The sequence below is a fragment of the Ictalurus punctatus genome, chromosome 4 (genome assembly GCF_001660625.3).
Source record: "Ictalurus punctatus breed USDA103 chromosome 4, Coco_2.0, whole genome shotgun sequence".
NCBI classification, from domain to species: Eukaryota; Metazoa; Chordata; class Actinopteri; order Siluriformes; family Ictaluridae; genus Ictalurus; species Ictalurus punctatus.
In genome coordinates this window covers 15,780,097-15,794,538 of record NC_071284.1, presented here as the reverse complement: position 1 = coordinate 15,794,538, position 14,442 = coordinate 15,780,097, and the positions used below count along the sequence as shown (strand labels likewise).

General features: G+C 38.5%; 1 protein-coding gene across 3 annotated transcripts in view; it reads right to left on the bottom strand.

The window, feature by feature from the left end:
• The window catches only part of mctp2a (multiple C2 domains, transmembrane 2a), a 56,363-nt gene that overhangs the window by 35,272 nt on the left and 6,649 nt on the right, over positions 1 to 14,442 (bottom strand). For all 3 annotated transcript variants that reach the window (XR_008393884.1, XR_008393885.1, XM_017466456.3), the window contains exons 2-17: positions 12,783 to 13,458; positions 12,648 to 12,701; positions 10,164 to 10,248; positions 6,400 to 6,542; positions 6,216 to 6,292; positions 5,985 to 6,096; positions 5,846 to 5,881; positions 3,898 to 4,047; positions 3,205 to 3,338; positions 2,815 to 2,995; positions 2,615 to 2,708; positions 2,433 to 2,535; positions 1,996 to 2,098; positions 1,743 to 1,844; positions 1,391 to 1,465; positions 1,054 to 1,173 (exon numbers count right to left, since the gene is read on the bottom strand). Coding sequence is in view for 1 of the 3 variants with exons in the window: in XM_017466456.3 (XP_017321945.1) it covers positions 1,054 to 1,173; positions 1,391 to 1,465; positions 1,743 to 1,844; positions 1,996 to 2,098; positions 2,433 to 2,535; positions 2,615 to 2,708; positions 2,815 to 2,995; positions 3,205 to 3,338; positions 3,898 to 4,047; positions 5,846 to 5,881; positions 5,985 to 6,096; positions 6,216 to 6,292; positions 6,400 to 6,542; positions 10,164 to 10,248; positions 12,648 to 12,701; positions 12,783 to 13,427 (2,214 nt within the window). In the remaining 2 variants the exon portion in view is untranslated. The remainder of the gene's footprint in view (positions 1 to 1,053; positions 1,174 to 1,390; positions 1,466 to 1,742; positions 1,845 to 1,995; positions 2,099 to 2,432; positions 2,536 to 2,614; positions 2,709 to 2,814; positions 2,996 to 3,204; positions 3,339 to 3,897; positions 4,048 to 5,845; positions 5,882 to 5,984; positions 6,097 to 6,215; positions 6,293 to 6,399; positions 6,543 to 10,163; positions 10,249 to 12,647; positions 12,702 to 12,782; positions 13,459 to 14,442) is intronic.

Below are 14,442 nucleotides of genomic sequence, written 5' to 3'. Positions count from 1 at the left end.
ACTCTTTAAATTCATCTATTTTTAAAAATAAAGGACTCCAACAACTCATTGTGCTGATGAAACAAAGCATTGTATAAAGTTGATGTTTCCAAGTCAATGTCAGATCTTGTTCTTTTCACGTAAAATACAGCTACGAATGTGTAATGGCTTTCCATATAATATATATGAATTTTCATGATGCACTGCAAATCTTAGCAAGCAAAAATATCTTGAAGTCATATAGTCTAAGTTATCTAGCATGTCCTATTATAAGATTATAATATACCAAACGTGATTATTAAATTTATTTCTAGACATTTTTACTAATTTAATTTTTTTTATAGTCTTGTTCTATTGGCAGATAATTTTTCTAATTTGAAGCATTTATTTCCAGAGTGAAGCAAAATTATCTGCCAATAGTATAAGAAAATTTAAAGCCTGTGTTAAATAATCTAAAACAGGCTAAATCATATTTTATTTATAATAGTCTCATAAAAAGAAATATTACATACATTTGCCCATGTTCAAGATATTTTCACTTGCTATAATGTAATTTTTTGCAGTGTATCATGATAATTCATGGTAGTGTAGCAGATTAGAATTTGCATCATCAACAAATAGCACAACTGCTTTGCCTGCACTGATCTCTGAAACCTAATGCATTATCACAGAATGGTGTTATAGAATGCAGACTGGATAAGGTGGTATGGCAGGTTTCATATTTGTGTTTTTTTTTTTTTTTTTTTTTACTGTTTATGAGTGAGTTAGCTATATTGCTAGATTCCAGCTAATTTGAGTGCTTGGTACACAAAGTACATTAGCAAATCCAGCCAAGGCTCAAATACTAAATCATGGCTAAAATGCAAACCCCACCAAAAATGGTGACTTTTTCATTGCCGAACATTTGCTCTCACTTTGGATATGCCTTTTGTGCAAGGGGAGATTAACAGCACATATATACTCTGACTGCAGCTTTAGAGTGAGAAGATAAATGTTCTTAATCATAGATGAGTGATTACTTTGTCAGTAAAGGCTCTATGGAGGCGTTATATAGACATCAGTTGGAGAACTTACCAGGAAGGCAGTGATGCTCCTCTGAGTGCTCTCCCACTGGAAGCAGCTTTTAATGTACTGCAGCGTATACAGAATGGCCATGCTGATCTTCCTCACACGGTAAATGTTGCGTGCTAACAGCTAATGGGCGACAAATCAGTAGTTAGTAAAATGCCTGGTGTGAAATAATGTTCACAATAAGTGAGGTGCATAGAGGCTTTTACAAAGCACACTTTGACAGTGATAAATATTACTCCATCAGGTCCACTTAGAATTATGTGCTGGCAGGAAGCCATGTAGGACCATACTGTTTTTGTACTGCAAAAGATGAAGATCTAGTGGTGTTCAGTACACCAACCTTTTTATTGAACTTTGGGTTGTCCTCCTCAAGCTTTGTTTCTTTGGGATAGAAGGTTCGAATGGCAGCTCTGACCTTTGGCAGGAAGAGTTAAAAAAACTGTTTAAGGCATTACAAGCGGTTCAAAATGAGTTGGTGAAGTTAAAGATACTAAATTCATTCAATGTCATGCTTTCTTTGTGAAATGGATCGGAAACAATATCCAAAACGTTCCTTTTTAAAAAAAAAAAAAAAAAAAAATCTGCTTAGTCACAGTTCCAATCTGTATGTTTACTTGTAAAGAGTGTCCTATAGGCTGTCCTGTGGCAGTGCCCTCTACCCCAAAAAAAACACAAAACAGTAGCATTCTTACTGGGTTGTACAAAACGTTCATTTCCAGTGTAATGCTTCCTTTCGACATGTCTTCCAAATTGTCCTTTTTCAAAAGACTGGTTATTTGTTGTCCATTAGAAATCTGCAAGATTAATGATGTGTGTTAATATTAGCAATGAATTTGAATATTTGTTATGTGTAATTTTTCAGTTACAATCCAAAATGTAATGAAAGCAGGCAAGTACAAGAAGAAGGCAGAAAATATGAGGCAAATTCTCTATTTCTGAACTTACAGTAAGCAAAGGAATAGCAACTTTCCCCAGAAAGTCTGGTGCTTTGTCTCCATCTTCACCAAAAACGGTCAGCATTAGGACATCATGGATGTCCTTAATTGGACTGTGGAAAGGCAAGAACTCAAATTGCTTCACACTAAATGATACTCTGCATGGCTATTTTGGAATTATGAGCATTTGCAAAGATATCTGAATTATAAACCTTCTGTACAAACTGCCTAAACCATGTATGTTTAAATATAATTACATTAAATAACAGTATACACGTTAAGATTAAGTACCAAGTAAACAATTCTGCAACAAAATGTTATAGAAATATTAAACTTTGATCAAGGTCAATGCCAGCTACTAATAATAGAGAGTGATGGTTTATGTTGCTTCGTGGGCCCAAACCAAAATCTGTAAGTTAATCTGCAAAAGAACAATGTGCCACTCACAATGTAAAGGCTGTTCTCCATTCTGGATTGAGGGTCTTATGGATGGTTTGAGTTTGCAGCTTGCTGTTCCCAAGTTCCAGCACACAAAATGGGTCACTCTTACCTGAATAGGTGAAAACAAATGGTTGTATTATTCATGGGGAAATGTGGAAGAATTGATTAGCTTCTCGACAAATCATTACCATTCAGATCTGTAGATGAAAGGTCTGCAGCCCGTAAAACCTTGACCTGGAGGTAGCCAACATCCTTCAGATTATCCAGTGTTTTCTTCAGACTCTGTGCATGAAACAAGCAGTAACCTTTCATTTTTGTTAACCAGCAACTATTTAATTTTATCCAGGCCAAGAACGGGAGCATTAAAAAAGGAGGACTAGACACTAACATATTTCTTCAGGATGCTTTCATTGGTACATGGATTGTCTAAGGATGTGGAGCCCAGGTCAGAGATGGAGACTCCAGAACAGGGGTTCTGTGTGACCAGAAACACCAACCGCCCTTTGCTTGTAATCACGTTGTATGTCTGTGTTGAATTGGCTGGCAGCTGTGAGAGGTCAAGTTCATTCCTGCACATAAGAGCAGTCGCTGTTAGAAATCAATAACAGACCCATTTTATTTTTTTATTTTTATTTTTTTACAAAATTACAAATCTTGTGCAACTATGTCTTGAGCAACTATGCTATTCTTTGCAAAAGAAACTTGGCAGAGAGGGGCTCTTGTCACTGCTTTGAGGAGAATGAACTGTAGCACTAAAGGTCATGTGTTTTGAACTCACATTCCCCAGCATTCCTCACACTTTCTGCCCTTCTTGCAGTAGAGCTCAACCAGCAGCACATCTGGTTGGCCATCCTCGAAACGGTTGAATTCGAACTTCTCCCTCCACTGTGGATTGGTCTTAATGCACAGATTCTGACACAGAGAAAAATAAAAAAGGAGTATTTGTACTATGCAGACTTGAGACAATGTTACTACAGAGGCATAACACTTTATTTTTTCACACAAAGTCTGAGTATTGAGGAGAGAGGAGGAGGCATGAAATGATCATTTTGGAGAACACAGTTCTGATTCCTCCCAGGGATTCCAGATCTTGACAGCAACCGAGTAGAATCATCTTTGCTCAACAAACAAGCAAGCCCAAACACAGCTGAAGCTGTTAAAAAAAAAAGAAAAGAAAGAAAAAAAAGAGAAGAAAACAATACTAGCACTGGATGGATTCATCAGGGGGGAGGCCTACGCACTAAGGTGGAGCCAGATGATCAATGCATACTGGGAACACAAATGAGCCTGGAGAAAAGCAGCAGCACAAGCATTAGGTGGGCTGCAGTAACAAGCCACAACCAAGACAATGAGTCAAACAGTGAAGCCTGAGAGAGTGGAACCAGAGAGCTATAGATGAAAGACATGTAGAGTTATAGAATGTGCAGCAAGTGTTTACATGACAGTGAATATTTAGAGGAGGAAACCTCACTTTGCTTCGGAACCTCTGCTCCCCCAGTTTGAAGCGGACAAAGACGTCTCCTTGGCCACCTTCAGGCAGGTCCTGCCCCTCCACAAGCACCACAGTGTATACGCCACTCCACACTTGGCTTTTCTGCATGGCAGCCGCTCGGAGCTGACCCTGGAACCATCAATGCATCAAAAACAGAGAGTGCAGCACTTACATTACATTTGCATACTGAAATTGGATGATTTTCAAACAGCAATTTCTGTAAAAAGAAGCAATAAAATAAGACAGTGATTACAATTGCAATTAAATTACCAAAGTGAAGCAAACATTTAAAAAAAAAAAAAAGCATCAACGAACAAGTATCTCATGTGTGACGAGAATGGTTGCATCCAGAGCATTTCAATTAACCGCTCAAAATTGGCAAAGTCTTCCATATCGATATGCACATCGAGTCTATTACATGCGGTGCAGATGGATAGCATTTTGGTGAAGAGCTGGCTTGCAGCTTGTTCACCGTGCACTTAAAAAAATGCAACATATACAAAAAGCTGGCCAGGTTTGTCAAAGAAATCAGCAGAATTGAGCACAGCAACGCTGGTCTGGGACAGAGCTGAGCTTATTCCCCATTAACACTCATGCTTTAACAGTCAATGTGATGGTCATGTCTCCATAAACAAGGCTCTTTAAAAAGCGATAAGGGGGGAGGGCAGAGGGTTTGAGAGTGAGATAGAATGCTCGTCTGAGCCAAGTCATCCCAAGTGTTTATTTTGGACGAGTAGTGTGATCAGCATGGCCAATAAAACAATTCCACTTAACAGTAAGTGGGCCCTAAAGAGAGGCTATTCCTGGTGCTAAAAGGGTCAGGGGGATTGACTCCATATGGTAGGACAGCATGGGGATGAGGGGGCCTGGCCCATTTGGCTTTCTATCCATCCACAGCTGGGATATTACATCTTAACATCTGGGTTATAGCTCACCATGCCTGGGAACGAGCCACACCATCCCACACTGGCAGAGTGCCTCGGAAAATGGACAGACCCACACATACACACATACTGTATGCACACACACACATGCACACGCACACACGTAGTGGAGCTCAAGCGACCCTGTCAGAGAGAAGCAGCACCACACGCTGTGTGTTAGTGCAGTTGCCAGCCTCCATCTCAGAGGCAGTGTGTGTCAGCACGACTGTGATGGCGGGTGTGTGAGAGAGGAGAAGAGCAGATGAGAGGACCATCTTCCGCCTCTCCCGAATAGGTGTCAAATAGAGCCGGGCCTCAGCTGCGCCAACACAGACATGTGATTCAGAAGAACCATCAATGTAAAACCCACAGAAAAACAGCAATCTTCACAGATAAAAAACAAACACAGTCAAACCTAATTAAAGCCCTGGTCCAATCCAAAACTAAGATACTCTTATTCCTCCTTGCACTTGCCTGTGTGTTTGTAATCTTTGCTATTTATTTTGTCCTAAACTGAATTTCTTTGGTAATTTCTTTGGGAAAAGGTAAGCAAAGTTTTGGCTCAAAGCTTAAATATAGCTTTAGTCCCTTTGAGACATAATGAAAATGCAAAAAAAGGCAACATGACATGGACAGATCACTGCAACATATCATTCAGTCCAGCTGCAGTTTTAAAATAGTTTGTGTGAAATTAATGGCAATGGTTATAAAAGCAGAATTTATGAACAGTAAGGAGAGGTGGGCAAAACAAGAGATATTATACAATGATTTACTGCCCTCCAGTGGCCTATTCTAGAAATAGAATTTTTTTTGTTTTTTTATTAACAGAAGAGAAACCTTTAGGACTGGGTGCATTTCATTGCACATACAAACAGACTGTGCTATTTTCTCTCACACTGTGGGACTGAGAGAAACATGAAAGCATAAAATGAAAATAAACAGGAACATTACAAAATATCATACAGTTATCTGCATGAAACATTCAAGAAGAAATCCTAGTCTACCTTATTGAAGCTTCCTTTCCTCCTATGTGGCCATTTCTGAAATATAAGCAAGAGACATGTTTGTCAGTCAATCTGTTGCTACATAAGACTACACGCTTGTTGTGCCTGACATCTGTTGTGTTTTGTTTTCAGGACATACATTTCGTTTGGTGGGCCCCTCACAGATGGACACGCAGGCGTCTAAGATTATTACTCCCATGTACTCTTCCAGACTGCCAGGGTCTTTCAAATGTAGGATCATCTCAGATGTTCTGAAAGAAACACCATCTTTATGGGTTAAAGGTCACTAGGTTGAGTTATTCTACGACTGCTACAGTTGATCATGCCTGATGATGAGTACCAAGAAAATATGTCAATAAATGTGTCATACTTGTCCAACTCCAAGTTACTGAGCGTGATCACGCTTGAACCCATGAAGTCCCGAGATCTCAGATCCCGGTCGTACACCTGAGGCAGAATTATAAGTAATAGGAAAAAGGTTTTGAGAAATTTCCGTTGAGACAGGAAACAATTTCAGTGGTTGTCTTGTGAGGCTCAAGGCATCATGTCCACACCTTAACATAAACATTCTGCTCCAGGTCCCTGATGAGGATGGAGAAACACTCGTTCCATGTAGGATTAAGGTTCTTGTACACAACCTTGCTTTTGTAGACTGTCTTGCCATCTATTCTGAATTTGACATACGGGTCACTGGTACCTGTTGAAATTATTCAGATAGATAGATAGAGACAGAGAGAGATCAAGTAAGCACTGTGTCTTATAAAGCAGGTGATGGGGTATAATTTATGCCAAAGTGTTACGAATAACAGATAAGCAATAAAAGAAGGATAGTCATGTGATCATGTATGCATGTGGTCCACCCAACTTGAAAACCACACACATATACACACTACCTCCCATACATACACACACACTAGATATAGCAGCACTGCCATTGTTTCGGAAACCTTGTCAGAGCATGGGGGAGATGGACCTCACAACTCTTAATTGGTTAATTATAGAACAGAACAAAAACTCTCAGCAGCATGAATCCACGAACATATTAAAACCCCTGAAATTAAGTGCAACCGGTGTTAATCTCCAAACCCTGTTAAGCGACTCCATCCTGCTCAAGCTGGACAAAGAAAAGCAGATGGGCAGAACGTCTTTGTCTATGATATGGCATGCAGATTGAAGTAAAAAAAAGAAGACGACAAGGGGAGGGGGAAAAAAGCCAACAAAAAACAACATGAGCAGATAGAAAGAAGCCTGTGGCTTCGTTTGTATGGACAGATAATGCGGGTGCTTGAGAAAAAGCGGCGGGTAGTCTGGAATCACATGACAAAAGGCCCTGTGGGGACGGGCTGTCAGGCCTGTCAGCGTGCCGCCTATCCAAATGAACAGCTCCAGGAGGCAGCCTGACAGGAGGAGCTGCGGAGGGACTGAAAAAACAGTGATGGCAGAAATTAACGGGCACAGAAGAAGGGAGGGAAGGTGCATGTGGGGGGTTTGTGGGCTTGTCGGGATGCTTTTTAGAGGACATAGAGGTGGTGTGTGCGTGTGGGGTGTCAGCCGGCCGTGGGCTGGGCGTTAATTGTTAAGTAAATAGAGGCAACGGGGGAGGGCATCACCATTATGCCACCCTGTCACAGAAAGTGAGGATTCAACTAGTGAGGAGACAGTGAAAGCCCAGGGTCTGAATGGGGTACATCACCACCGCAATTTTGATGAGAGCTGTCAGGTGCAAAATACAAAGTCCACCATGGTTTGAGTGAGGAATTTTTTCCTCTTTAGATAAAGTTTGAAAAGTAAATGGGATTGTAATCGGGCAAATCCATTATGCTGAACACATGACAAACATTTTATAGGTCATAATCATTTGTTAGCTGTTCACATGTGCTGTCTGCATAAAATTGTAAATTGTACCCAATTGTGTTGCCCAATGAAGGTCACAAATCACAGTAATTCTTCATAATGACAACATAAAGTTTATCATCTCATAAAAGGTCAAAAAGGCACTGTGCTAGTCAAAGTTTACTTCTACTATATGTACTGTTTCCCATGACAAAAACATTTCTACACAAGTGTCTATTTTCACTTTGTGCAAAATAATGTACTCAAAAGTATGCTAGTAGTATTTATAATCATATCATTTTTGACACTGCATTGTGCTTCGTTTAACAAGTTTAACCTTGAATTACCGGTCTATTTATTTTTACTAGTTTAATTTTATTTAGAATGTTTTATATTCCTGATATAAAACCAATCCTCTGCATTAAAACTGCACTATATTATTCATTATAAGAGAACAGAGGTTTCTGACACAGAAACGCATTCTTCTGCAATGTTATTTCATGTTACGACCAACAGATGGTGATGTATATCAATTACTTCTAAAACCAGAATGTTTGTTACATTTTTTTTTTAACTTTGAAATCTAATAGGCTGTCTTCATGTCCTTATAAATCAGTGTCTTTGTTTTGTAAGATCTATTCTTCCTTTTATAAGAGGTTTTTTTTTTATTTTTTTTATTTTGGAAATAGTGGGAGTCAAGTTGGAATCCCAGATTGAACTGGCCATGAGAAATATGCCGGGTATATTGCAATTATGAGGACATAATGAGAGGATGATAGTAATTAACAGCCTCTGGGCATACACCTGTGACACTCATCAGGAGAATTAGGTGTCCAATCAGCTTGGCAAAGCCTATCACATAAACTGGCACTGGATCTGAAGAAATGTTTCTGGGCATCAAATAGAACTAGACTTGTTCCATTTGTGCCTAAGATTGAAGTAAACACATATCAAACCCAAGGCTGTTGGGAGGATTCATCTGTGTCTATGCTCAGTAGCAAAACACTGCAGAACATAATCTAAACCATGTTTCCAGTGTGATTCCTTACACAACAGTTAGGCCTCGCTGATCTCATATCCACTCTATAACTTGTTTTTCCATTTAGTCAACCCATTTGCATACTTTCTGCTCTGAGGGAAAGTCTCTACACAACAGCATAACAAATATATAGCCTCATGATTTGTTTGCCAGGTCAAATCACACTGTCCATCAGTAGCAAATTTGTTTGTGGAACTATGTCTTAACACAATAACCATTAGGGAGAGGCCTGAAGTCATGAGACTGAAGTCAGTGAGACATTCTGGTCAGACCACATGCCATGCTGTTGTCTCAGGACAGCACTGTCAGCCTTTAGCAGCTCAAAGGCATTCAATTCATTAAAAAGGCACACACCATACCCAGTCAATAGACACAGCCAGGAAAAATGCATCACAACGCAACAGTGGCATGTTTTAATCGACAAACAACTGGAGAAACCGCACTTACACGTACTGTACATATGACGGATATACAAAAAGGAAAATGTTAATTATGAACACCCATTTTCTGTACCGCTCAGGGCACAAGGCGGGGGACACCCTGGACGGAGTGCCAACCCATCACAGGCCACAACCACACACACTCACACACTATGGACAATTTTGAGAGGCCAAATAGCCTATAACACATGTCATTGGACTGGGGGAGGAAACTGGAGTACCCGGAAGAAACCCCCAAAGCACGGGGAGAACATGCTCTTTCCTCATGGATTTTTATTTACATATGAGGATTCTTTAATATTTGTTCATGTAACTAGTCAGGATTTCTGCAATCTCACTGAGAGTATACAATGCTTGTCACGTGTGAGTTCTGTCACTTATCCTTGTTTTTCCCATTTAACACTGTATGCACAATGGCCTTTTTGGACATTTGGATTCCCACTACAAGTTCCATTATAAGATAAATACATAAATAGCCTGTTGGATAAGTATTTTCATTGTGTGACCCAGAGACATAGTAAACCACACACTGTGCTTTCAATATCAATCATGCACACTGTAGTCAGTCAATACCTGGATTAAGAATAATGCCCTGCAACATACCTTTCATACTATTTATGGCTCAATTCTGCACATTACTGTATGTACTGAAATGCACATTACTGTATGTACTGAAATGCACATTACTGTATGTACTAAAAAAAAAGCATGAAAAATGCATTTTGGTATGTCCAAGACCTGAGAACGTATTTTCAAAACTGAAACCATGGACAGCAAATAATCAAAAGTAATGGATGTCTGTTGAATGTGTAAGTAAAAATGATTAACTGAACTACTATATGTCTTTATATGAAAAAGATGGCAGAAAAATATGAAAGGGAATATCTGTACACTGAATAATGGAGAAGCATAATGAACACTAATACTAATACTGTTTTTCTGATACGTTTTTATAAGCACAAAGCCATGCACAGCCCTGCAGGTTAGAGCATGACGACATGCTTACCACAGCGATCTTTGATGGGCAGGTTCCTTCCCTCCTTTAAGTTGATGGTGAGGAGATAATGGAGCTTCTGACCTGATGCAGTAGTCTGGGTATCATACAAAGCAAAAATATACTTGTATATGTATTTATTGTATATATATATATATATATATATATATATATATATATATATATATATATATATATATATATATATATATATATATATGTGTGTGTAATTTTGCAATGATCAACACATCACTATGAAGACTCCTCCTTCAACCCCACCAATGTTGCTAAATACAGCCATGATTTCCTCCTTACAAAACCTTATAATGTGCTGTCATGGTTGAACAATTTCCTGTTTCTAGTCACACAGGTGTACTAAAAAAATTTGAAATATAAAAGGGAATATACTTCAAATATTTTTCTCATATGAATTCATATGGGTGCCAATAATTGTCGCACGCCTATATTTAACAAATATTTTTTTTTATATAAACCTGTGTTTTGTTTGCACTTGTTGGATATCCATGAGAGAACAGTACTTTTGTGAATTTTCTTAACAAAAAGATCAAAAAGTTTAAACAACAAAGACAATTTTTCACAGCCTTCCTTGCTCATATTTACCAAGGGTGCCAATATTAGTGGAGGGCACTGTAGGTCTTAAACTAGCATTCATCCGATCTACGGGATCAATCTTACCATTTGGCCTCTTACTGGATGTGAACAGAGGCTCATTCCACATTCAGTGTTGCTGTTCTATATACTTAATCACTGAAACCAGTGATTTAGTATATAAAGGGTTCAAGAGTGGACAGGTACTGAACCTTGTAGAACTCCAGTAGTGATTCTGTTTAAACTGCCCCAGTCCGGTTGGTGCTGATAATACAAAACTTCTCTCTTTTTTAAATCCATCCCATAAAAAGATAAGATATTGGAATGCCTTTCTTACATCTCTTCCTGGATGGAAATCAATAATGTGAAACTGAATCTTGACCTGCTAGCTAAAAATATCCCATCAAACACCCAGCTAAAATTCATGGTGTTATTATAGCAAGCGCAACTTTCATAATCTTGCTACATCAAGCTCGATTTCCTACAGATTTCTTTCTCACCACATCAGACTAATACAACATATCAAAGACTGTAATAATCAAAAAAAAAATCTGCTTAGCATTTAGTATATGGAAAATAATTCTTTTTTTTTTTTTTTTAAAGAAATCAGTATTTAAAGGGTTACAATTCTGAAAATGAATGAATGTTTGGTAATTAGGATTAGAATTGACGCTGGTTATTAAAAAAAAATAAATCGATATTGAGAATATTTTTACGACAGTTTTTGGACATGGACATTTTTGTCCTCTATGGACCTATGTGTACCTTTTTTTAATTTGATGCACAAGGGTTAAATATTAATCTTGCTTTTATGCATGAACAAATTTAATGAATATGTATTATGAATGCATTCTGACTATTTGTGTTTGTGTGTATTTCTTTGTGTGACTTGACATGGAGAGTGTACTTGAATGGTTGACAGTAAGCACAAGAGCTTCTCAAAGACGTTGCAGGTGCCATTAAGATATGATTTACATCCAAGTCCATCCGCAATCACCATATTTTATTTTTGTATTTGAAGCAGATCTATTTGCTCTAGCAGCAGTTTTTCAGTTCGAATGTGGTTATGTTTTATTACCTATGAGAAACTGAGTTTGTTCTTTGTTCGCAATGCAAATGAAGGTGTAAATCTGATGCTATAAAAAAAAAACTCTTGTTACCTGAGCTATGGAGAAATGCACTCTGGGGGAACACATTCTAACTCAAGGTGGTCTCCCGAGCTTGTGATATTAAGCTTAATAATAAATATCTCGCTTGAGCAACTGGATTCTGTGTAACGTCCATTTGAGGAACACATTGAAGGTTTAATTCTATGACACCTTGCATTCCAGCCTTTAAAGAGCTCTAAACTATGTCCCTCAGTTTACAAATACACAGGAAATAAAGTCATCAACTTTTGGGCATTTACTATATCCTTCTTTGAGATACAAGTGGATGAGATTTTGTTATTTTTGCATCCGGGAACCTCATTGGAGTGCCCTCCTCCCTCCAAATGGATCAGTGTCTTCATATCTTCTGCAAAAGTCTATAAACTTACACTTAGGATAAAACTTCTTTTTATTTCTCTGCATCACTTATGTTCTGATAAAAATTTTGCTTTTGACTGTTTTATTTACAGACTAGACAATTGTAGCACTTGTTTTCAATGTTATTAACCTTTATAGATTTTCATTGTGTTGTACCTTTAGCTCTTTCACTTTTTAAAGTTCGGGTTACTCTGTTCAAGAAAATCTGACAAATGAAGAAATGTAAATGTATGTTTAAGGACAAAGAAAAATATCTTTAGATTTAATGCAGTTGAAAAGAAGGTGCTGGTGGGTACTACCCTTCCATGAAACATGATTAATAGAATAAAAAATAATAATAAATGGACTGCACATTACTCACTTTCGTTTCTTTTCCTGAGAAATTGGTGTCATAGTCGTTGGTCTCATTGGAAGCCTGTGAGGAAGAAGATTTGTTGGTCATGACCATTAAAAACAAGCTAAAATAAAACCCTTAAAAATTATTAAATCAACTGACTTCATTCTTGTCCTCAGCTGAGCCGATAATAAACATCTCTGTGGACTGTGGTGTAACAGGCTCTAACCCTGTCAGGTCATGCTCAGGAGACCAGAAGATGAAGGACCGGTCTTCAGATGGTGTGCTACAAGCTGACTCACTGTCTTCTATGTACCATGTGGTGTTTCTTTCCCTGTCCTCCATCCGTTTATCTGGTGGTGTGTTTGGAAGTAACAAGTTGTCTGGGACCTTGGCTGAGGATGGTGTGTATGGGGTAATAACTTGATCCAGAGAGGTGTCTGTAGCATTGGGTTGGCCCAGGACCTTTTTTGAAAATGGGCTGTCTGGGACAGTGTATGGGTCAGTGCACTTTGCAGATAATGTTGTGTCTGTAACAGTGAGACTTTCAGTTAGGCTGGAGGTTTCACACTGTGTTTCATCAGAAACAAATGAATGAACTGGCCCAACAAACGAGTCTGGGGATAAAGACCGATCAGTAGTGTCTAGAAGAGACTGCATGGATCGATCACTTAACAAGTCTGGTACTGAAATGCTCCTTCTGTATCGCAGGGGAGTCTTCTTGGCTTTCTTCCCCATCTTCACATTAAACAGGGGCTTGGTTTTTTCTCGCAGTTTGGAAAAGACTTTATTCTTCTTGGGGTCCATTCTGACTGGAGATCGCTTATTCCTTTGATGCCTGAACGAAAACAAGAGCACACAAGAGTTTTACTCAAATCAGTTGCACTTCAAGCAGTCAAATTACATACAGTCCCATCTAAAAATATTGAACAGCAAAGCCAAATTTATTTTTAGTTATTGATATATATATATATATATATATATATATATATATATATATATATATATATATATATATATATATATATATATATATATATATATATATAGTGGGGCAGTGGTGGCTTAGCTCTGGGTTACTGATCAGAAGGTCAGGGGTTCAAGCTGCCACTGTTGGGCCCTTGAGCAAGGCCCTTAACCCTCTCTGCTCCAGGGGCGCTGTATCATGGCTGACCCTGCACTCTGACCCCAGCTTCCTGACAGGCTGGGGTATGCGAAGAAAACAATTTCACTGTGCTCTACTGTATATGTGACCAATAAAGGCTCATTATTTTATATATATCTCGAGATAGATCTTTCATTTTGTGATATATCTAGAGGTGTCACATAATTCACAACATGGAGCCTTTTATATGAATCCACCCATTTTTCAAATGATCAAATATATTGGAACATACAATACAACAATTTGGAATGTCCTGAAAAACAAAGAAACCACTGGTGTACTAACAACATCAAGCAGGTTGGCCAAGGAAAACAACAGCAGTTGAAGACAGAAACATTGTGAAAGCTGTGAAGAAAAAATCCAAAAACAGTGATATCAACAACAACCTCCACAGGGCAGGGGGGAATATGGAAGAAATTGAGAGATGACCCACAGAAGTTCTGGATCCAAAGTGATGGAGAAAGAATGAATCTGCTCATGATCCAAAACAAACACGCAAGGGTACTGTCATGGCTTGGGCTTGCGTGGCTGCTTCTGGAACAGACTCACTAATCTTTATTAATGATGTAACTCATGATGGTAGCAGCAGAATGAATTCAGAAGTCTACAGGAACATTTTGTCTACCAGTTTACAAAGAGATGTATCCAATCTAACTG